The sequence below is a fragment of the Sceloporus occidentalis genome, unplaced genomic scaffold (genome assembly GCF_023333645.1).
Source record: "Sceloporus occidentalis isolate IW3139 unplaced genomic scaffold, rSceOcc1.0.p SCAF_2, whole genome shotgun sequence".
Classification (NCBI taxonomy): domain Eukaryota; kingdom Metazoa; phylum Chordata; class Lepidosauria; order Squamata; family Phrynosomatidae; genus Sceloporus; species Sceloporus occidentalis.
Window position 1 is genome coordinate 167,173,310 of NW_028316982.1, and position 24,626 is coordinate 167,197,935.

The 24,626-nt window shown below is 40.6% G+C and overlaps 1 protein-coding gene across 2 annotated transcripts in view; it reads right to left on the reverse strand.

Moving 5' to 3' along the window:
* LOC149319260 (small ribosomal subunit protein uS9m-like) overlaps positions 1 to 24,626 on the reverse strand; it is a 56,142-nt gene that overhangs the window by 4,582 nt on the left and 26,934 nt on the right. The window contains exons 6-11 of one of the 2 annotated variants that reach the window (XR_016280172.1): positions 23,479 to 23,564; positions 20,119 to 20,194; positions 15,829 to 15,997; positions 13,243 to 13,351; positions 10,750 to 10,919; positions 8,980 to 9,123 (exon numbers count right to left, since the gene is read on the reverse strand). Coding sequence is in view for 1 of the 2 variants with exons in the window: in XM_089511394.1 (XP_089367520.1) it covers positions 9,032 to 9,123; positions 10,750 to 10,919; positions 13,243 to 13,351; positions 15,829 to 15,997; positions 20,119 to 20,194; positions 23,479 to 23,564 (702 nt within the window). In the remaining variant the exon portion in view is untranslated. Of the gene's footprint in view, positions 1 to 8,939; positions 9,124 to 10,749; positions 10,920 to 13,242; positions 13,352 to 15,828; positions 15,998 to 20,118; positions 20,195 to 23,478; positions 23,565 to 24,626 lie in introns of those variants that run through there. The other variant, XM_089511394.1, reaches the window with a different exon arrangement.

A 24,626-nucleotide genomic window follows, 5' to 3' on the forward strand; every position in this document is an offset into this window, starting at 1 on the left:
TGCGTCCTAAGAGTCTAGAAGCCACACCAAAGCCACACTCCAGTCCTTAGGGCTGGAGCGTGGCTTTGGTGCAACTTCTGGACTCTTAGGACGCATGCATCATTGAAACACCATACCTCCACTGTGACTCGAAGCAGCTTTATTTTGGCTGTCTGTAACAGGCCACTATATTTTCATACCTTTTTATCTATGGTTAGGGGCAGCATAGAAATAGCATCAAAATCAATGAATTTAGAAGAAGGCTAACTGTGATAAAGATTGCCTGATTACATGAAAATGCATAAAGAGTAAGTCTTCAAACAAATATGGGACTTCTAGACTATGGGTTTGTTTCATTGGGAGGCTTCCCACAACATGAAGAGTTTGCTTGTAACATGCAGTACTGTGTTGTGGCTGTGTTGTGTTGTCACAAGGAACAGGAGCAGCAGCCGTTTGTTGCTTCTACTTCTGTGTGAATATCTAGACTAGATATCATGAGGGTACAGGATATCAGCTCTGGGAGCAAGGAGAGTACACATGTGTGAGACACACACACACACACAATTCAAAGAGAGACTAGGTTGAGATGATGTCAGAGAACTGCTGGAAGCTGAATATATGTAGTTTTCAATCAATGATAATAGTAGCAGAAAGCCAGCTTAAACTTGAGAGGAACTATACTTGATGACAGATGATTTACATCATTTAAAAGTGGACGACAAAGAGTTCAAAAGGGTGAAAAGGTTTTCTATACCTTGGTACAGTCATTAATCAAAATGGATACTGTAACTGAAGAATCACTGCTGCAGTTATAAAAGAATTAGACCCCAAGTATAAAAATATAAGCTATATCATTAAATACCAAAATCAGGATCATCCGTGTTGTAGTATTTCTGACTGCAATGTATGGTTGTGAAAGCTGAAAGGAAGAAGATCAACTTATCTGAATTGTGGTACTAGAAGAGAATTCCACAGATACCATGAACTACCCAAAAGGCAAAGAAATGAGTCATAGAGCAAATGAAGCATGAATTCCCTAGAAGTCAAAATACTAAACTGAATCTATGGTATTTTGGACATAGCATGAGACAACATGACTCAATGGAAAAGATGCTAGGAAAAGTGGAGAGCAGCAGGCAAAAAGGAAGACCATATTATCGATTGTTAGACCAAGTCAGTGTTACTCAAAGTAGTGATCCCTGGACCACCACTAGCTGCCAGTCCCTGGTAAGTTTTCAAGAAGGAACTGTAGCCAATGAGAACAAATATGGTGACAGTCCTTGACACACTGGGGAAAAATACTGCCAGTCCCCTACATCAGATAGCCCGAGAAGCACTCAGTAGTAGCTGAGTTTACAAGACCGGAGTAGAGCTGTTGATGCTTGGATGTCTCATTCATAAATGTAAGCCATCCTGAGAAGCAAATGTCAACAACAGTGCTTGAACCTGGCTCCCCCAAATTGGCACAGCAAATAATTGCTTTAAAATTCTGAGTAAAAACTTGAATAGACTGACTGACAGGGAAGCCAGACCAGAGAAGCATTTCTTGTGGTCGTACCAGTGGCAGGACGCAGGGAGAGAGCACAGGCTATCTTGCATCCTTCCTGCATACTATTAACAGCTGGGAGTTTTTAGGCCAGTAGCCTTGCCCAAGCAGAAGCCCTCCATTGGTGTTGCTCCCATCATCCCCAGCTACCATGGTCTGGATGTCCTAGGGATAGGCCCTGTAGTACATCACATGTAGAGGGCAAGAGCTCAGGGGAATCCAGACCCACAGTTTGATCACTCTTGAAATGAGAACACTTGTGGTGTCAACAATCACCCTGAATCTGGGCAGACAGTGAGAATGGAGGGGGAGAGAAGGCCTCCATCGGCTTGGCTTTTTGGAACCCAAGGAGAACGGAACCCACTGCAAGGTACAGTGGTGCTTTCCTTAGAGCAGTAGTTCTCAAATAGTGGGGCGGGCCCCCCAGGGGGGGCGCGAGGCTCCATAAAGGGGGGTGCGACGCTCTGTTATGCAGAGGTGTACTTATAACAATTTTATAGACAAATGATACTATTTACAGTCGTGCGGGGGGCGTGAAATGTTTTCTTCTTCCTAGGGGGGGCATGACAGAAAATAATTGAGAAGCACTGCCTTAGAGTGTTGTTGACTTAGGCAAAGGCTTAAATTTTAAGGAACTAAGAATTGTCCAAGCCATTGTATTCCCCATCACTACATACAGATCAGCGAAGAAAGCAGATAAAAAGAAAATGATCTCATTTGAGATCTCTTGTAGCACCTCTGAGACTAGCTGAAAGAAAGAAATTGGCAGCATGAGCTTTCATATACTTGTCTACTTCCTCAGATGCATTAGTAGATTGAAGTCTAGGAAAGCTCATGCTGCCAATTTCTTTCTTTCAGTTAGTCTCAAAGGTGCTACAAGATCTCTCTACATACTGATTCTACAGACTAGCATGGCTATATCTTTGAATTCATTTGCGATGTGGTGCTGCAGAAGAGTGCTAAGGATCCCATGGATGGATGAAAAGACAAACAAATGGGTCCTAGAACAGATCAAGCCTGTAATGCCCCAGAGGTCAAGATGACCATTTTGAGGCTGCTGTACTTTGGCCACATCACGACTATGCATGAAAAGATAATGATGCTGGGGAAGCTGAAGGGAAGTAGAAAGAGATGAAGGCCACATGTCAAATGGACAGACTCAACTTGCAGGACCTGAGCAGAGCAATGGTGGACCAGGGGTCTTGGAGATGTCTCATCCAAGATCGCCATGAGTCGAGGTTTACTCTTGGACAGTGAACAACCACAACAAAGTTCCTTCAAAATAAACTGCAGGGGAAGGGTTTAGGGAGGGCACCCAATTTTGGAAACCCAGCTTTCCATGTCCTTCCTTCCTTCATTGCTTGCTTAAGCTACCCATTCACATACTAGCCCATTTGCTGAGCCCCCTTTTTCAAAAGTGATGCCTCCAGGGCAACCAGGTCTCCTAACAGCAAAGGAGGACAAGGCCCTGTAAAATGTAGGGCATTCAAGAAGAAGAAAAATGCAAGCCACTGCAAAAGCAAAGCCCTAAACACTCCTGTAACTATAAACCCATGCTTCTTAGCCCTGCTCAGAATGGAGGACCTTAGGTGAATTCCTCCTGGACAGAAGATGGCTGAGATAGAGGACATCTGCTCCCCCTGGATGCCTCCAAAAGCAGCAGAACTTCCTCCACTGGGGATCCCTTATGCCATGGAATAGGCTGCCTTTGCCTTTTGGGGAAATGGGGGCAAGATCCCTGGGGCTGGAGGATCAGGGTAGGAAATGTCAGGTGCAGGTGGCTAGGAAGACTATCCCCAGGAGGGGATCTGCTGAGCAAAGGGCCCCAGGAGGGCTCCCAGGGACAGAATTATTATTATTATTATTATTATTATTATTATTATTAATAGCCCGCCTTTTCCCGAAGGAATCAAGGAGAAAAAACAGTAAAATACAATAAACATAAAAATATGCATTTCAAAATAATCACAATCATAAAAAAACCCAAGAGACTGTAAAACAACTTACAATATAGGCTAAAAAGGATAAGCTGAGAGAGAGAAAGAGCAGGGTTGCTTTGCACTGCCTTGCCTGATTAAGGAGTGGCGGAGTGCTTTCTTCCCCATCCTCCCCAGCCCCTCCTGCAGCAATGGGATCAGCAGCAGCAGTCCCTCCCCTGCCGCCTACCTGCCTTCGGCTGCAAGCAAACAAAGCCTCTCCTGCAGCAGCATCAAAGCACAGCCTTTCCCCGGCCATCTCTTCCCTTCCCTGCCTTCTTTCCAGGAGGCCTCTCTCCTCCAAGGCCCGGCCCTCTCTGCCAGACCAAGGGGAAGGGCGCCCCCTGCAGGACATCCAGAGCCATCGCTGCTCCCAAAGAGGCAGCAGCAAGCTAGAGCCAGGGACCTTCTTCACCATGATGCCCCCCACCATCTTCATGGCCAAGAAGGATCCAGGGCATCCTGGGGTCTCTAGTTTAGGGAGGCACTGGAGGAGTGCTTGGCAAACCTTCTCCTAAACAACAACAGCAATACACAGAGGGATCAGCAGCACCTTTTGAGAGGAAGGGAAAGAGAGGCAGGAGTTTTCTTAGACCTGAGCCCTAAGTAGGCTCAAGTCTGTAGGAAAGCTCAGGCTACCATCCTCTCTCTTTCATAGACTTAAGTCCAAGAAAGCTCAGGCTACCAACTTCTCTCTTTCTAAGCTCAAGTCTAGGAAAGTTCCTGCTACCAACATCTCTTTTGTAGGCTCAAGTCTAAAAAATCCGATGCTGTCAACCTCTCTCTTTCTAGGCTCAAGTTTACAAAAGGCTCAGGCTACCAACTGCTCTCTTCTGTAGGCTCAAGTCCAAGAAAGCTCCTGCTACAAAATTTGGTATTTCATTTACATTTCAAAGGTGCTGCAAGATACTGATTTTCCAGACTAACACGGCTAGGTCTTTGAATAATAACAGTAACAGGGGGCCTTCCAACGTACAAGCAACCCTAAGGGGAACCCATTGCAGGGTTTTCTGGGACTGAGAGGGTGTGACTTGCTCAAGATCACCCAGTGGGTTTCCATGGCTAAATTCATGCAACTCTTAACCACTTCTACTAGCCTACACAGCTACTGAAATTTTGAATTCTGGTGTAAAGTTATAGCAATATTTAAAATCATCTACTAAATGCAGTCCAGGCATGCTGGATGCTTCAGGTAGCCTATAATTATACTGGCAAATCTTGAGAATTGCAGCCTTTTCCTAAGGTACTTTTCTCCTGGGCCTGCACTGTACTTGTATTCTTACTACCTCTCCAAATGGAAGGGTATTTAAGGATTCAGCCTTTGCTGAATGGGTTTATACTCTCCCGGGAAGACAAAGTTAGCAGATTGCCAGACTAAGACCTGAACCTGGATGCTTCCATTTTTGCAGTCTCCAGGAATGCATTTGCACATTAGGTGTGCCCATTCCTTGGTATGTCTGATTTGGCACAATGACATGCCTTAGTTAAGTCCTAAGCAACATCCTTAGATACATCCTTAGTTGCACAATGCAATGCACTATAAATGGGGCTGCCTTTGAATGGTGTTCAAAAACTTCAAATGGCCCAAAGTACGACAGCCAGATGACTGCTTGATATAGGGGGCATGCTTCAAATAATCCCTCGTCGCAACAGCTCCACTGGCTGCCAGGCTGTTTCTGGGCTGGTTAAAGCACTATATGGCTGTGTTCCAAGCTACCTAAAGGATCCAATTTTCCCTTATAAGCCCACCCAAGCTCTAAGATCTCCAGAGAAGGTACTTATTTCTATCTCATCACTTTTATAGGCATGTTTGATGGGAATGAATGCAAGAGAGGACCTTTGGAGCACCTTTCCTTAGGGAGGTTAAGAGGACTCTTTCAGTGCTGTCTTTTCAGTAGTAGGTGGAAAACGTATTCCATCAAGCCTTTGAGAACTGATTGTCTTAAAAGAAAAGGACTTTTGATGGTGCTTGTGGAAGAGCCAGCCAATCACAGCACTGGAAATGCTGTGAATAGGATGTGTGTGTGTGTAAAAAAAGAAAGAATACAGAGCCAAGGCTTGTCTCTGATCAAAGGCACATAGAAAAAAGATACCAGAGACAGGTCAGTCAACCACGGGAAGAAATTAATAGGGTTTGGGGGAGCTGTGAATGATTAAATAGTTCAGGTGTTAATGTGTGATCTACTTGTGTATTAATACATTTCTACTTATTGTTTTACAACTGCGTGCTGTTCCTGTTAAGTTCTGATAGAGCCTGGTCATACCACAGTGAACCCAATGGACAACGTATCCACTGGCTCTTAGAGAAGTGGTTCCCAACCTTCTTAATGCCGGGATCCTTTAATACAGTTCCTCATGTTGTGGTGACCCAAACCCATGAAATTATTTTCATTGCTACTTCATAACTGTAATTAAATAGGTGTTTTCCAATGGCCTTAGGCGACCCCCATGAAAGGATCATTCGACCCCCAAAGGGGTCCCGACCCACAGGTTGGGAACCACCGTCTTAGAGGGATCACCTTCAGGCCCAATTTAATGGTTGTAACTCCGTTTTGAATTAGTCTCAACTTTTGTATGTCCTTAACCATGTGTACTTTTATTGTAATTTTCTGTCTCTTGTAAGCCATCTGGAGTCCCAGCCTGAGAAAAAGGAAGGTATAAAGTGATGGATGGGTGGCTTGGTAACTATATCAGTACACCCTTGCAAGAGGATAACTGACTACCCATAGCTAACCATGCAGTGGTTCTTCTTGCATCTGCTTCATAGTACCACTTATATGGAACTTACAGTGGTACATATGATTGCACAGAATTGTATGCAAGAGGGCTAGTTTGTTTTCAGCTACTTTCTACTCTACTTTCGAGTCTTCCTACTTTAGCTGCTTCAAGTCTCTATGTTGGGAGAAAGGCAGGATGTAAGAAAAGAAAGAAAGAAAGAATACTTCACAAAGAACCAGTGTGCATAGGAAAACTGGTCAGTGCATTTAATCCTATTTGTTTTACTGTTTAGCATTGTTGTTGTGCCTTTCAATTAATTTCCTACCCCAAGGAAACCTATCATGGGGTTTTCTTGGCAAAATTTATCCAGAGGTTAACTACTGCCTGCCCCTGAGGCTGAGAGAGTGTGATTTGCCCAAGGTCACCCAATGGGTTTCATGGCTGAGTGAGTAATTGAACCCTGGTCTCCAGAGTCACAGTCCAAAGCTCAAACCACTACTATAGAAAATACGTGATGAAACATTACTACATAAAAATATAATTACATACTGATTTCACCCTGTCATTTTACAGCTCAGCATACTCCCACTCTAGCTTCAGCGGGCCTTTGATATTAATGTCTTTCTCAGACACCCAACCCCCATAATAATAGTTGGAGCTAGCAATTAAGATAGTCATAGATGATTAATTTTATGTTAATTGAATAACTATATATGAATACTTCTGAAAAAAAAAAACACCTTCTTTTGTATTAGACAATGCACAAAGGTGTTGAAGCAGGCTTTGATTCTCTTAAGATGTCACCAACTCATTTTTATAACAATAGTGAAAAAAAATCACTTCTGTGCTCAATTAGGGAATCTTTTTAACTGATCAAAAAGCTAATTGATCTGCTTATTATTACACCTAATAATGTTCAAGAAACTAAGTATTTTCCAACCCTATTTAAACATGCTGTAGTGGTTTGAGTGTTGGACTAGGACTCTGGAACCCAGGGCTCAAATCCCTGCTCAGCCACAGAAATCCATTTGGTGATCTTGGGCATGTCACATACTCTCAGCCCCAGAGGAAGGCAATGGCAAATCTTCTCAGAACAAATCTTGCCAGGAAAACCCCATGCCTTAGGATTGCCATAAGTGAGCCCACAAATTAATCAAAAATTGCATAAATGGCATATATATATGTAAAATAGCCTGTGATATAAATATAATGAAGTCCATTATATAAATATTTTCATTAAAGGTTTGACACAACTATTTCATTATTTCCTTAATCTTTCCTTCGAGTAGCCTATTCATGCTTATTAACAGCAGTAAATAACCCCATCTTGTGGTTAAGAAGAGGTACTAACAGCTAGCAATACTTCAAAAGGCATTTGGAAGTTTCACAATTTTTCTCTGTGTGTAGTTAAAATCTGAAAATGTTATACTTGGGAGAAGAGCAACAGAATTATTCCACTACATAAAATATCAAGGCCTAAATATCTAGCTGGTTCCCAACTAGAACAGAACAAATGAAACAGCAGGATTTAGATAGATGTTAGATAAATTACTGCCATTCAGGAATCGATTCAGTGTCTACTCTACTTGGGACTAGCAATTGGAAACCATCCCCTATGAGGAATGACTCAGGGAACTGGGGATGTTTAGTCTGGAGAAGAGAAGGTTAAGAGGTGGTATGATAGCCCTGTTTAAATATTTGAAAGGATGTCATATTGAGGGAGCAAGCTTGTTTTCTGCTGCTCCAGAGACTAGAACACGGAACAATAGATGCAAGCTACAGAAAAAGAGATTCCACCTCAACATTAGGAGGAACTTCCTGACCAACAGAGTGTGGTGGAGTTTCCCTCCTTGGAAGTCTTTAAAACAGGGGCTGGATGGCCATCTGTTGGGTATACTTTGATTGAGAGTTCCTGCATGGCAGGGGGTTGGACTGGATGGCCCATGTGGTCTCTTCCAACTCTATGATTCTATGGCCAAATATACTACTATGGCCTGATTCATGAAGGACATGAACTAGAATCATGAACAATAGTACAAATGTAGCAATGAGAAGTCATTACCCTGTTCTGTCCTGAGGGTTAATGTCAGTTTATTGGCACAGTGCTAGAAAACAAATTATTTTCATTATTTAAAAGGAGGTCACATAAGAATTTTATGTACAAATAGGTATATTCACTGCCCTGCTTTTTCATATGGAATACTCAATAAAATTGAAGCTTTTTGCATAACAGATAGAGTAGAGCCCCATTTCTTAAAACCTGTTAGAAACCAAGTGCCCAAATTCAAAGGTGTTTCCACACCGAGTATTACCTAGTGCTGGGGGAATACTTCCAGAGGGGACTGGGACCTCCAGGGGTGGGACTTCAGGAGACAGGACTTCCCTGGACACAGCCAAAGGCCCAGGATGGTGGTGGTGGGGGAGGAGGAACAGACATGCAGCACCTGTTCCTCCTCTCTCCCCGCCCACCTGTCTCTCTGTGTGCCCTCAGAAATGGCTCTGTGTGCCATAGGTTTGCCACAATGATCCTAAATGCTGTCAGGCTGCCTCTCTATCCTGTCTTTAGTTTATTGGAGTAAATTCTAACCATCTGCTTGGTAGGAAGGAACACTGCTGTCAGCTGGTTTGTTACCTCCAATAGATTAAGTAGACACAGTGCTTTCCAGTTGTTCCACTGACTGAGGATTAATGTTTTGTACAATGAAGAACCACAATGGAAAGAAGGTGAAATACACTTTAGTTACAAATATATATACACACATATATAAAATATTTTGTAAGAACAGCAATGTGTGTTCCTTCATCCTCTGATTCAGCGCTTCTTCCATGTGAACTTTCTGCGGGCTCCCTCCTGGCCAGGCTTTTTTCTTTCTTTCACACGAGGATCAGCTGTCAGGAGACCAGCTGCAAAGGTAAGAAGAAGAGTTTGATGCAGTTCAGTTACAGAAATTTCAGGGCTACTCAGAATGGTGGAGTCTGGGGGTGAAAGGGGGAAACTCACGTTGAAGCCCTCAGCAATTTAGTGGAGTATCAGAAACGTAACCATTTTTCTAAGATTTAAACTTCAGCCTGTAAATTCTACATAGGTTTGTTGTGCTGTCTTTTGGGGGTGGGGTAGCAGTTGAATACAGCACATTAAAAAAAAACCCTCTATACTTATTACCATATTGAACAACAGAAGTTGTTGCTTCCTGGATGTAGGCAGAGGTAGTACAAGTAAGCAGGTGCTTCCCATAACCATCTTTAGGAATATTCGTTTGAAATGTAAAATTTACTTTGTTCATACACTTTGTGCTTTTGTAGTGTTCTTCCTAGTTCCCCAAAAATAGTTTTCACCCCTTTGATTTTCTGTCACAAAGCAAAGCTTAGAATTTCTCAGAACTGGGTTGGAAGAATATTGGAAAGCCATAATTCTCTTCCACAAAATCAGGATTAAAGTATATGCGGCTTGATTGGGAGGATTATCAACAAACCCCCCTCTCCCCACACACACTTTGACATTTAACACTGTTTTATTGCATATTTCAGTTGTATTATCATCTTCATCCTCATCAAATCAGCACATAGACAGAAATTAGAAATTATTCTGAATCAAGGCATTAATTAAAATTCACCTAACTTCCCCAGGCCTGCCATATGACTTCAAGAATTGGCAGACAGGCAAACCCAAACAAAAATGAAGAGGTGGGATTTCCCCTAGTACTGTAAATACATGTCTGCAGGAATGGGGAGGGACAGTTCTGTTAGGTGAGTATCTGCCACGGGCCACAGCAGGAATGGAAAACAAGGCAGCTTTTTTGCTTAAAGTTTACACTGCACTCACCAAGGCACTTCTTACTGATGGGTTTACCCATTAACAATTTATGTTTGGACACACTGGCCCTAGTATTCTAATCTGGGTTGCAAGTTCAGAATGCAAAAAACAACCTTGTTCCCCCAGCCCCAGCAAAAAAAGAACAGCCTGCACCTGTTGGAGGACAAGAAGAAAGGAAGGTATCAAGCTTTCACTTTTGCAGCAGGAATCTTCTATTTTGTAGGCAAGGAGAGGTAGAAAGAGACTTGTGGAAAGGAAGCCCAGTGTTACACTTTTACCTCTTCCACCTCCTTAATAGAGGGAAGGGTCAGATAGGAGACAGCTTGACCCCGGATTGAGGCTAGGCTAAGCACACACAAAAGCTGCACTCACACTTGGCTAGCCCTTGGACTATGGGTAAGTTTGGCTTCCCTTCTGGCCACACTGTGCAATGAGGGAGGAACCTGGGATATGCTGCTTCAACCAGCCCAGCCCTTTGGGACATTTTATAGAAACTTTAATGCTTAATTTTCCTGGTTTTATGAGACAAATAGCAAGCACAGAATCAGCTTTTTCTTGTCCATATGTATTTTACACAACAGTTACTTCCATATTTTTATAACACGAAATAAGATAATTTTCCATGACACACCTTTTAATGCAACATATAGGAAACTCTGTATATTAGGTAAATCAAGTAACTAATGTCAAATCATTCTTTCACTTTATACTTATACCTTGCCTCATGGATTCAACTTCATTTTCTGTGATAAAACTACATAATGCTCTTGAAGAAGCTAAGCGGATTGCACCAGCCTGTGCTGCCCTTCCTCCTCCAGAAACAGAGCAGATCATGTCATGTTTCTCCAGTCGATCAAGAAACTGGAATGGGAACATCAGCTGTTCTCTGAAAATTATTACACTTGTATAAATATACATAAGACAGTTAAGAGTAGGCAGTAGTATGCTAGTAGCCAACACCTAGCACCCTCTATAGGCTACACAAGCTTCCCAAATTGAAACCAGAAGTGAATGAAGTTTGGTTTGCAACCCTCCTTGTTTTGGTGAAAGAAAGATACAGGTATGCTTATATCAGTGCACCATTTCAAAAGAGAACTGCTGGCCCTTGGGGCTTCCAAGAGTGACTATAGTCCTCTCTTTCCCCAGTATCCAGTGCATTTTTCTCTCACAGGAGCATAGTCTGGGATCCAAGAGGGACAGCCTGCTTGCTTAAATATTCCCATTCCTGTAAAAAGCCATGATAAAATTTCTTTAAAATTAAATTTTTCCTGAGATACTGAAATCTGTTTGGGAAAAAAAAAACCTGCAAAGAGTAAATCCAGTCCACATTTCTACTTGTTATAGCTAACAGTAAAATAAACTAGATCAGATAATCTTTCCATGCAGATGTAATACTTTGATAGTATACAAAATGTTTTGAAAGGGGAACAAAAATCTAGAAAGACACCTGCAGGTGGGGAATTTCACAGTGACAAAACTCAGTTCCAAGTTCATTTCTATTCCAATATAGAAATGAAGACTCCTAAAGCAAAACCTAAGACAGGCTCATTTGCAAAGCGCAAATGATTCAAATGAAAAAAGCAGCAAGATTCTGAGAAACAGCATAATTTATTTCTTGCAAAAAATATTCAGCCTATGTATTACATTGTTGTGAGATCCTTGACTACAATTCTTCCCTCCCTCCCCCCTTTTTTCTTTTCTTTTCATTTTTAGATAGCCATTGCAGGGATATTATCAATCTTCTATGAGAAACACTTGGCTTGGTCAGTGCAAGTTTACAGACCTGCCACAAGCAAAAGCCATCACTACATCTCTGTATATTAAATACTGGATTCAAACCAAGAAAAGTGCTGCATTCCCATCAGTAAAGCTCGTACATAAATGGCACCTATCAGATCTCACAATTCCCATTTTGTGTCAAAGATTAATTAATGTTAATAAATACTAAGAATTAATTTGCATAAACTTCCTTTTCACACAGTAGATGGGTCATATTACAATCACTTAATAGAACAACCCATGTTTGTGAAAAAAGAAAATTGACTGGTTTGCACAAGAGTTTCAGAACAGTACAGGAGTCTGCTCTGTGTCATTTGAAAAGACTGAGACCTAAGTGGTCTTCCTATATACCTTTCACAGCAAATTTAAAAAGTGATGGAAACAAATCATTTACCTAAGAAGCTTCACCCTTTAACAAGAGTACAGTTCATCTACTCTGATCTGGTGCTTCATGATGGGGAAGTAGAGAGCTGTATCTCAACAAGTCTAGGGAAGCACCAGCATGGGCAAGACTGGTCAACAGTGGTTCAGGGCTCTTTTGTTGTTGTTGTTGTTGTTGTATTGTTACAAAATGGTAAAGTATGACACCCTGCATGCTTTTTAATTGTTCCATTAGCAAGATATACAGTGACAACCTTGATTATTTTTCATTTTAAAAGAAAGAACTAACAATAAGAGGGCGGAAGAAGGAAAAGTAGGAAGGAAGAAATCTAAGTGTAAAGAAGGTATGAGTAAGTGAAGAAAGGGTATGAGAAGGGTTGTGAAAGGAAAGGAGATTTAGAAGAAAGAAAGGTAAGGAAAGAGAATGGGAATGATGAGAACAAGATTGAGAAGATTAAGGAAGAAGTAGGAGGGATGGAGATTGAAAGATAAAGGATGGAGAATGAATCAGAAAGAGTAGGAAGAGTAAAAAAGTGTAATGGAGGGAGGAGGATAGGACTGGAAAGAAATTGAAAGGGAGATGAATGAAAGTATGAAAGAAAATAAGTAGAAAGGGGACGGGGGGAAGATGTTATTATGATTATGAATAGGTTATTTGGATTTATTTAGAGGTTAAATATGTGTATTAAAATAAAACATAAAGGTTGGGGTTTATGGAAAGTAGGAGGAGGAGAGACGAGGGAGGGCTTATTGATAACACTGTTATAATTAGTTGGAAATAGGATAATTAATATGAGTGTATGTAATTAATAAGTAGGGTCCTTATTTTTAAGATGGAAGTGTTATGTCTAAATGACGGGGTTGATGGTAGTTTGTAATATTTGTTGTGTTATTATTTGTTTTAATAATAAAATTTAATTATTAATTAGAAAAAAACACCTAACAAGACTAAGAAAATCACCACAGTGTTGATTCTACAACCCACCCGCCTAATTTAAAGAATTACCCCAGACTGAAAATATAAGTACATCTTTGCTCGGTGTACTCACCTGTCCTGCAATACTGGAAAGTAAAGTATATAATTATCTCCATTTATTGTAATTTTCCCACTTCCATTGTCATAAACAGTAACAGTTGCTGTTGCAGTCTTTCTCCGGCCTTGGAAAACACATAATTGTGTGTGTGTATATATTTATATATATATATATATCATTAATGTTTCAAACAACATACACAGCATGTTAATGACAAGAAAATCCCAACAAGGATTAAACGCATAGTGCTTTTTCCATAAAGACAATTTTATTCAAACATCAAGCAAGGTCCTGTACTGATCAACTACAGTGCCACCATGAATAAAAAGGCTGAGGCCAAGGTTGAGATGGCTTCTGCTTTGCAAGAAGCAATTCTTGATTTGCAGACTATGATATAATAATGCCTATTATAACTATCATGAATCCCAAGTGCTGACTGAGATTCTAAATTTGTTCCTGGCTGGGAAAGACTCAGGTTGCCAGCCTTGTGACCCTCCCCTATGATAAAGACTTCCCTTTTTTCCCCTAGTAAGTAAAATCATGAAAATGTTGGGGGGGGGTGGGTTTCCAGCCAACAGACAGGAATTCTTGGTATTGACCACTGAGTGGGTTCTGATACTTTCTGTTTAGCTGAGGTTGCTAAAATGTTGCCAAGGAAACCCTAAGTGGCATGGCTGAGTCCTGATATTAGCATTGTAACAAAGCAAAGAGACTAACCTCTTTATATAACAAAGGGTTTCAACATAATCTCTTCCTGTCCCTGCAAGCAGCAGTTATAAAAATTCTAAACAGATTTGAATAAATTATCAAAAAGGGATAAACAATAAGAACAAAAACATGGCTCATCTTAAGAAAAAAAAACAGTATTGTACAAGAGAAATTATGTGCCGTTGCTATAAATATTCCCCTTCTTCCCCAGCAGAGGGAAGCATACTCTGAGAATTCAACATGGCAGCCAGCATCATCTGTGACAGAAACTGTTTTTTGACAGAAGATTCAGCCTAGACTCACAGACATATGACTAGCGCATATAGCTAATTCTCTAAGAGTGACCTACTGAAGCAAAAGTTCTATACGTATCCTCTGTCTCATTAACATTGAAAGACAAGCTATGTATATATCCTGTGTATTTCCAAAAGGGTAGCATATATGCCATTCTCAATATGCAAAAACCTAGGGCAATATAATTCCCCCCACATTTTTTGCCTGTTTATTTCTGTTATTAATTTTTATATTTTTATTTTTATACACTTCTGCAAGTTTTCTGGAGTGCATTAATGTAACATTGTATGTTATGTAATGTAACATTAAAATGTGAGATACAAACGTAGAAAAAACTAATAAGGAGTGGCAACGATGCTGGTGAACCAAAACTTTTAGGAGACTTTGGTGTGAATTAGAAGGAAAAAATATTATTAATTATTAATGAAGAAAACACATACTAGCATTAACATTGCAACAGTAAATGCATTCAGGGCTTCAGTTCTACTCATTTTTCTTACACACAGTAGGGCTTACTCCTGAGAGGTAAACTGTGAGTTTACTGAGTTAGTGAACTCAATGTACCTTACTTCTGTGTAGACATGTTTATACGATGGCACTGTAAGAACATTCCTTTTTTTTTTTTAATCTACACTGCAGAACATGACAGTTCAGTTGCAGAAAACTTTGCTTGGACTAAAGAATGTAACTGAATTGTAAAATGTAAAGAACTGTACTGAGTTCCTTACACTGAATTTCATTATGCGTATCACTGTGTCAAGTATGACCAACATTTCCAGCTATTCTGATCACTGAACAAATTTAGTAACCTAAACAAGTAATGCATTCTTATGCTTACTCTTGTTATAAACAGTGTGTTCAAATAAACAAAGTCTGTCCTATCTGATAGATTTTGATCATCTTTAGCCTGCATCAGACCAAACAGTTAAGGGAGGAAATGGCAGGAAGAGATTCTAATATTCACCTGAGACACTGTAATACTGAAAACTAGATATGTTGATGGGTAACTTAAACTTTTGCTCCCTAAGGATTTACTAAATTAGCCTAATGAACAATTAATAATTTTAAAATATGTATAAAAAACACTACATAGTAGTCGCATAATACTAAATGCTACACTGAATGTGCAAATGCTGCAAATATTTACAGAATCTATCGGATAAATCTGTGAATCTACATTATTTTATTTTGATACAATACATGTACATCTCTCTGTTCAATGACAAAATTTCAGAATGGTATATAAAATTCATATTAAAAACTGAATTGTAGCCTGATCTTTAGCATGGATGTTTACTCAGAAGTAAGAGCCACTGATTATAATGACTTAATTCTTTTGATATGTACTTTCTTTTCTGCACAGATGAAAACACCTGGAAGAAATGTCTGCAAATATATAAAATTCACAGCCATCTATTTAAAATTTATTAAACAAGAATGATGGCATGGAACATAGTGCACTGCCTATGCCAGTATTGACACAATAGCTCTTTTTTCCATGTCAACAGATAAGGTTAACAATAGAATATATAGTTGATTTTTCAGGTCTCCAAGCACTTTATGTCCGAACTAAGGAGAAGCAAAAAGAAAATAAGTTACCTTCTGCAGTGCTAAAGGCCACTCCCCGCTCATCATACTTCAGGGGTTCAATTACCTGCTTCTTGGATTGTACAGGTAATTGCTTACGAAATTTTAGCACAAATGCTTCTTCAATGCCACTGCATGGCAATGCTACTAATCTCTCAAGCAGCTGAATACATCGTGAATACTGTAGACAATAAAAATTCATTAAGGGGCTGGGGTGCAAGTGTAATTGCATTTGTCAACTACTTCTATTTTTACATGCTTGATCTTTTTGATTCTGTTCTTATTGATAACTTTTGACAGGATGACACTTCTGCATTTGCATGCTGCTTTCAAAACAACATGCAGATGTATCTTTCTTTGTGAATAAAGATATCTAATCCCCATTCCCCCTAGCAACAAATGAATCCACAATTCAAAAATATAACCAACCCTTTTGTAAGACAGGATTACCACATTAAGATGAAGTTCATCTTAATTTTCAAAGAAATATTTAGCAGGCCTCAAACAGCATCCAATTCTTTGATGAAAGTGGCAAGAAGTAAGCTTCCCAACTCATTTCAAAGAAGTTGACGTATTGCATTTAAATGGAAATAATTTTATTTTCCTAAACTCCACTTGTTAGGTGATTATATTTCATAATACATACAGGAAATGTGTATGTATGCCATTGGCTGCTCAAGCAGGAGTTACTTTAATGTTTATGATATTATTTAAAAGCCAAACAATCAAGCTTTTTAAAAATTCAAGAGATACTTGACTTAAAGGGCAACCTCTTGAAATAAATTATCCTTTGCTACTCTATGCTTCTCTCCCTACATCATGAACATGTGATTAGAAAGCAAAATGCCTTCCTGATAATACATGGTCTTGTTACCAAGGCTTATTTGGAGGCCTTGTGGCCCCCTGATAACCAGGAATTAAAGAACTAGTGATAGATAAAAACCTTTTCACCCAATGGCAAATGTTTCTTTGTGGATGGAAATTTACATTGAATGTTGGAGAAGTGAAGAAAATAGACCTTAAAATGTTCATTTATTGATCAAAAGAGCATAAGACTCTATACACCACACACGCACATACACACACATCAATAAAGAAGAGGATGAATTAGATGGAAGAAAATCAGGTGGTAACAGAGGTGAGGCGATGAAGATGAAGAGCAAGCTCTGAGAATACTACTATCATCCATATCATTGCTTTTGGTTAAATATAATCTGAGGGCACACATAATAATAATCATTTAACATGAGATATTTCGTTCATTATTTTCAACATGAGAAAAGTCACAGAGCGAGTGGGTGATGAAACATGCATGCTATCTCCACTCCCTTGCCCTCTGTCAACCATCAAGCCAGCCACAAATTTGGGGAAATGTTTAACAGAAAAACCTACTGAACACAAATAATCTGTCTGTTATCTGGAAATCACAAGCAGGGCTCCAGATCATAGAGCAAGCCTATGAGACTTCAACAGGCTTCAAATTTAAGGACATTGGGTGTGTGGCTGCACAATGTTGCAGTCATGGTCACTATCCCATTCTTTCCCTCCACGTAACTTTGAAACTAAACATCTCAGAATCCTTTGTATATTACTACTGTACAGTGGGTCCTTGTTATCTGCTGGGGTTTGGTTCTAGGACCCCCCCCCCCCCGTGGATAACAAAATCCATGGATGTTCAAGGGGTTGTTCTCACTAGGTGAAACCCCGCGTTCTGAATCGAATCCAAGGAGTGGCGTTCCTATTAGGATCCGATTTAAACCTAGAACGGTTCTAGAGCAACCCGCAATCGTCCCCACTACAAATCGAATTGTAGAGCGGAATAAAATTTTGAATCGAGTTTTCCTCATTTAACGCGTGTTAAAAAAACACTAGGGTCCGACCTACGTTTTTCCATTGATTCGATTTAGGAACCGGAGCATTTAAATAGGAACGACAGCCTTTGAAATTGCGTTAGATGAATGGGAGGAGCGGAGTGCGATGGGGCTGTCCTTGGGGGAGTTGCCCTTTCTGTCCCCATCTGTCATGGCTGTCGCCATTTTTGCTTCCCTCACCCCTTTGTCCGCTGTGGTCTTTCAATAAGAGATAAGGATTATTTTTATTTTTTATTTTAATGGTTTACAGGCGCTTAATCTCTTCAGCGCTTTAAACACCTGAAGTCCCGGCTGCTCAAGGCTTCCCCCGGTGGATTGCAAACTCCCCTCTGTGTGGGGAGAGCCCATTTCTAATGGAGGAGAGGCAGGGAAGGGATGGCTCCTCGCGAGGAGACATCTGATCTCGCCCAGGCAGGGAAGGGCTCTAATCAATGGGGGGGGGGGGGATAGAGCCTTTCTCTCTCCCTTTCTCAAATGGAATCTGCCTTCTCCTCCAACCCTGGAAAGAGAATCTTTGGGAAGAGTGCTCCCTCCCTGCTTTTCCAGCAGCCTCCTTCATTGATCTCTGGGCTCTCTGAAGGGATTCTCCCATAGTTCCTCTGGAAAGAGCTTCGCTTTGCCAGAAGCCTCTCCCATTGATCTCTGTGCTCTCTGAAGGGATTCTCCCTGGCTGTCTTGGGAGACAGGATGCTGCCCTCCAAAACCTATCCCATAGTTCCTCTGGAAAGAGCTTCGCTTTGCCAGAAGCCTCTCCCATTGATCTCTGTGCTCTCTGAAGGGATTCTCCCTGGCTGTCTTTTGGGAGACATGAAGAGGGGATGCTGTCATGGAAAACCTATCCCATAGTTCCTCTGGAAAGAGCTTGGGTTTCTTAAATTCGCTTTCCTAAATTCGCTAAATTCACAAACAGTCAATGAAATGGAAACGATGCCAAAAGATAAATTGCTTCCAAATATTCCGGATTAACGTTACGTCATTCTGACGTACTATTGATTGACAGCTCCAAATAAGGTATGGAGGAGAAGAATCGCTTTATTTAAACACCGATTTCATGCCAAGTAGGAACGCTTGCAGGTAAAAACTTTGATTTAAATAACCAGATGGGAACGATGAACAAAGCGATTCGGATAGCGGGATAAGAACAGTGTTATTTTGAATCGATTTTATTAAAAACGTTGTATTTTAAATCGTTTCAAATCTTAAGTGGGAACAACCCCCAAGTCTCGTTAAATTCAATGGCATAGTAAAATGGTGTCCCTTATTTTAATGGAAAAATCAAGGTTTGCTATTTGGAATTTATATTTTTTTGGAATATTTTCAAACCGTGATGGATGCTTGAATCCGTGGATAAGGAGGGCTGACTGTATATACTATTGCATATTTGTTTAGTGTCAACATTCTGTTGTGCCCTAAAGGTAGCATTGTAGGAAGCTTTTTTTGATTTCCTTTTTTTTTCTTTTTTCTTTTTTTTGCTATCCAGTGTATTACTTAATAGTCAGTGATTTAAGAAAACCAATTTTTGGGAAGGAATTCATTTTGTTCTTCCAGAATTATGTCTTGGTTCTAAATTCACCTGTAAAAGGAAGGCAACACATTCAGTAGGTGGTGCTGTGCAAGGAAGAGAAGCTGTTAAAAGTGTACAGGCTTTTAAATAATACTAGTAGTCCATCAAGCATGGCCAGACTTCTACAGCGCTGTTCTTTGGTGGCAGCCATGATAACCTGTCAATGATTTCCAGGCAGTAGTAAGGAGACTGTGATAGTTGGCTGTCAGTCATCTCAGAGATAGAAATGGAGAGAAAGAGACATGGAGCTCATGATGGAGGGCAAGTAGCTACCAGCAAGAATACATGGATAAGAGAGGGATGACATGAGTGCTAAGGTGAGACAGGTCAGATAGAGGAGGGGCACATAACATAACACACAGGATTCAGAAGAACTGACAAATTCTTGGACCTGATGTTTTTATGCTGCTGGGAAGTTTCATGCTTTAATCCACACAGATTAAGAATCCTTGCTGTACATGGGAAAAGGAACACCCTGGAGGAAAGTGCTCAGCCTACCTACGCTTCTTCCCTACATGGGGCAAAATATTTGAGGAAGGAGGATATAATTAGTGTACATTCAAATGTATAAGTCCACCCTGCACGTTCTGAAGTGGTAGAACCCAAGAACAGTTTTACCCGTGGATATCACTCAAGGTCCAAACTATACCAAACTTTTGGTAAACAAGTTCACCAACTGTTGCTTAAATAATTTCTATCAGAACAAACAAGGTTATACTTTAATCACACACACTTATTCACACTGAGAATGTGAATATGCCTTGTCTCCAAGGAGAATTCCCCCCCCCCCCCCGAATCCTTAAAAACAAGCAGTAGCTGTTCTGTTAGGATACAGGGTTCATTAAATAAAGGAGATTAATTACTCACATCTTGATCTGACAGTTTTTCCACTAACATTTCTTCCAATTCCTCTTTAATCAGCCATCTGCTGCCAATCAGGTCGCTGTTTAAAATATCACATATATTCTCTTTTTAACTAATCATGCAATTAGAGTTAGATTGCAAAGGGCCACACATACAGTCACACTTCATTTAGAAATATACTTTTCTTTTTAGTTTGGAAAAGTGCAAATTTCCCCTACAGGTATTCAAGAAGCAAAGAGGTTCAGTTCCAACTTCATAAATTGACTACACTAATTAATAACACAACTAACACAGTTGATAGTTTATAGGCCATAGATCACTTTAGTTGAGAGGCTGATTTTATACAGGGCTGAACACATAGGAAAAATGTTTGTACTACAATAAAATGTGAAACAGGGTTCCCAGTGAAAATACACAATAAAAAAACGTAAACTTGAGCACATTGTTCTCACTTCCCCTTCCCTTTAATGTTTCCTCTCAATCTGGTGGTAGTTTCATTGCTTGAATCATGCAAATGGAAAAGGTGTTACCTTTTGGGATTTCTTATCTTAGATAGCTTATCTCTATATGCTCTATCCCAAGGCATGCAAGCCAGGCACTGGCTCATGCTCAATAGGCAACAGCGGTGAGATACAGCAGCGAATAGCTCAGCATTAAAATGTACAGGGGGAAGAAATTAATTAGCCATTCTCCACTTTCACCTGTTTCTCAGATTATAAATCAACACTGAGCAGTGGGATTGTGAGCGCATCCTGGATTTAGTTATGTTCATTTATCAGCCTGTTAAGTTGTACTTTTTTTCCCATCTAACTACACTTCAGGCTTTCTACTTTCCTTCTGCTTCTTCTCACACTTCAATGGCTCTGTTTTTTTTTTTACTTTCTGTTTAGCCTTTGTTCTACATCCCACCCTATACTTTTTCAAAAGAATTATCTCCTTTCTTTCTTTCTTTCTTTCTTTCTTTCTCTTCTTGTTCCTCTTCCATTCTCTCCTTCCTTGATTTATACTAGATGGAAACCTTCCCTTTGACTTGATAGTTTATATTTTAAGCCCCATCTTTTCTGACATCTTTTAACATTATTCTTCGGGATTTAAATCATCATGTTGTTTCTGTATTCCTAGCTTTAAATTCCTTCTGATTGCCACTTCCTTCTCTTTTTCCAATTTACCTTTCACCAATCCATCTTCTAACTTCCACTTCTTTCCTCAACCAATATCCATTTCCAGTAAGGATACACCATTTGATATCAGTCAGGCTGTTCTTTTGAAGGTCTGACAAGCTCCAAATCAGTTTATCTGGCACTTTGTGGTTCTGATACAGTCTTTTGGGTGGTGCAAAGAGGCTATGCACAGAAATCATCTCTAAGTCTCATTAAACATTTGAAAGGTGGTTAATGCTCAACCACACTTTCAATACTGTAATTGTTCTTCATTCTTAACTTAAATTCTGTTGTTCCTGAACTATATCCACTCTGCTTCATCTTTTGATTCATTCCTCCTTCTTATTCTTCTTCTTTTTTCCCATTCCCTCTTCTTGACTGTTTGCCCTCCAGCCCTGTAATATTTTTGCTATCTTTTCCTTCTTTCCTGGCCTCTGCCTCATTGTCATAAATTGTTCAAGAGCACTGAAATCTTTTAAAATGTTTCACTGCCTCTTTTCCCCCTAGAACATATAATCTGTATCAAGAGTAGGGAACCGTAGCCTACAAGCTTCTTCTACTATTATCTCTACTTAGTGACTCGAGATGTGGGTGTTTAAATTTAATATCCTGCATATAGAAGAAATTAGCTGAGGTTTGTAAACAGGAAAACAGGAAATCTAAGTTTAGCTTTGCAAGAAAAAAAACTGCTGCACTAGGACTAACTCCTAGACAGACATGCGGAGAACTCCACTGTACTTTATATATGTTTGGTAGGAATTACATCTTATCTTCCACCTTTACTTTGCCCACTCATTTCATTCTGCATTTGGTATTTGTTTATAGCAATAACAAGCACATTTCTATACCACTTATCAGTACACTTCAGCACTCCCTAAGTGGTTTACAATGTGTAAGCTAATTGCCCTCAACAAGATGGGTAGTCATTTTAGCAACCTCAGAAAGATGCCAGGCTGAGTCGACCCTGGAGCTCCTGGCTGGGATTGAACTCACAACCTTGTGGCTTATGAGTGAGTGGCTGCAGTACCAGCATTTAAACACTGTGCCACCAGGACTCCAGTGTTTATTAAATACACTTGTCTTACTTTGTTGGAAAATATATCAAAAATATATTCTTTTAGGTTTTTTTTAAAATCCAAAATGCCCTGTTGAGTTCTCACATGACTATCAGTTTGCTTTTTCATCACAGTAATTAACAGGCTGAAAATGTTGATATACCAGTTGGACTCAGGTTAATTATGAATAACTCTGACCCTGATTTCAATGGGGCAACTTGGGGCCCCAACAGACAGGCCAAAATAAAGCTGCTTTGGATCACTTTGGAGGTATGCTGTTGAAATGGCACACCCATCTTAACAGGCCAGAAGCTGCACCAGAGCTGCACTCCAGACCTCAGGATGCATGCATCATTTAAACAGCATACCTCTAAAGTGACCCGAAGCAGCTTTATTTTGGCCTGTCTGTTCGGGCCCTAAGTCACCAGCCAGTAACTTAGCTTGGGTCTAGCTCAATGTTCTTAACAAAACATGTTAAGAACTCATTTGAGGACTGTACATGATGCACAGAATTATATATCTTGAAAAGTTTTCATAAAAATCAATTTGATCAAACTTTGGCGGGTTACAGACCGCTGAAAAGCGGTGGCCTGCACCCCACCCGTTTCCCCGCCGGATCGGGGCCTCAGCAGTTAGAGCGGCAGCCGCTGAGGCCCCGATCTGCCGCTTTCCAGGCCGCGGGGAAGCAGCAAAACGCCGCTTCCCTGCCGCCTGGAAAGGGGTGTCCTTGGGGCTCCAAGCCCCAAGGACATCCCGCGACGGCAGGGAGGAGGAGAAAGGGGCCGCTTGGCCCCTTTCTCCTCTGCATCGCTGGGCGCAGCCGTCTGAAGGCTGCGCCCAGCGATGCAAAGCCAGGAAGGAGCTCCGAAATGGAGCTCCTTCCAGGGTCACGGAAAGGGCGCCCTGGCGCGGCCCCAATACATCACAACCACGCCACCTCGTTTGGAGGCGGTGCGGTCGTGACGTAGTGATGGTGATGGCCGTGTGAAATGGCCGCCGCCATTTTCTACGCACGGAGTGCATACTAGGGTTAGGGGCATCTGGAAAGGACACCCCTTTCTAACCCTAGTATGCGCTCATCGCGTACTTTAAGGCCCATTTGTAACGGGCCATTGGTTCTTTATTCTAATATCGGAGAAACAACTTACAACTGGGTTTTGTTGTCAGGAGCTGATCCTTGACCATGCAGTTGATCTTGTTGTTCTTGAATGTGCAGCAGCTTGTCATAGATGTCCTACAATACATAGGAATGTGTAGACAGGTGAGTTCTAGTTATAATTATGTAAAGAAAACAAAGAAATTTATCCAACTTCAATCATCCTCTAACCACCAGTTTCGTCCTTAAATTTAAAGGTACAAAAGAGGAGTGCATGTGTATATAAATGGTGAATGGACTTCTTCTTGTTATTGTTCTGACTTATGACGATCCTAAAACGAACCTATCACAGGGTTTGTTCAGAGAAGATTTACCATTGCCTTCCCATGAGTCTGAGAGCATGTGAGTTGCCCAAAGTTACCCAGTGGGTTTCACAGGTGAGCTAGGAATCAAACCCTTGTCTCCAGAGCTGCAGTCCAACATTCAAACCACTACACCATGCTGGCTCTCAAATGCACTTGTACAGTGGGGTTATTCCCTAAATTATAAATTCCTCCTATATCTCATCCTAGTCTCTAATATGAAAGCGTCTTACACTAGGGCAAACTGTTTTCCATCAATGTTTACAAACAGACTGAGCTTATGAAAATCCTTTTGAGAAAGCCACACTAATAAACAATTTCTTTTCTTGACTGGTGACAAGACAGGCCTCTGTAACAATATTTTAGAGCTATCAGGGCAGCCAGTGAATCTGTTGCTGCAAAGCTGGTGATTCCCCTCTTGTTTTTATGGCCACTCCCCCAGTTGCTACTCCAGATTATATGAGGACTCTTCCAAGGCCAACCCCTTGTCAGGAATTTGGTGGCCCCAGGCAACACAGGCAGCTATGGGAGAAACAGCCATAAAACAAGAGGACGTTCACTTTTCTTGTGGCAACAGATCAACCAGCTATCCTATTAGCTAGTAAAAAAATCTATTTCATATTTCAATTAGAGATTGAAGAAAAGGACAGAATTTCTATTAGAACATTTCTTCAGAACTGAGGGTGGTTTTGGTGTCATCAAAACTAAGGAATCTGCATACAAAAAGTATCAGAACAGATCCCCATTGCTGGCATCTCACAATGAAACTTTATTCTTTTTTTCAAAAAAGGAACGTGCTGGTTACAACTTCCAAACTATGGAAAGCATAGTCATTCAT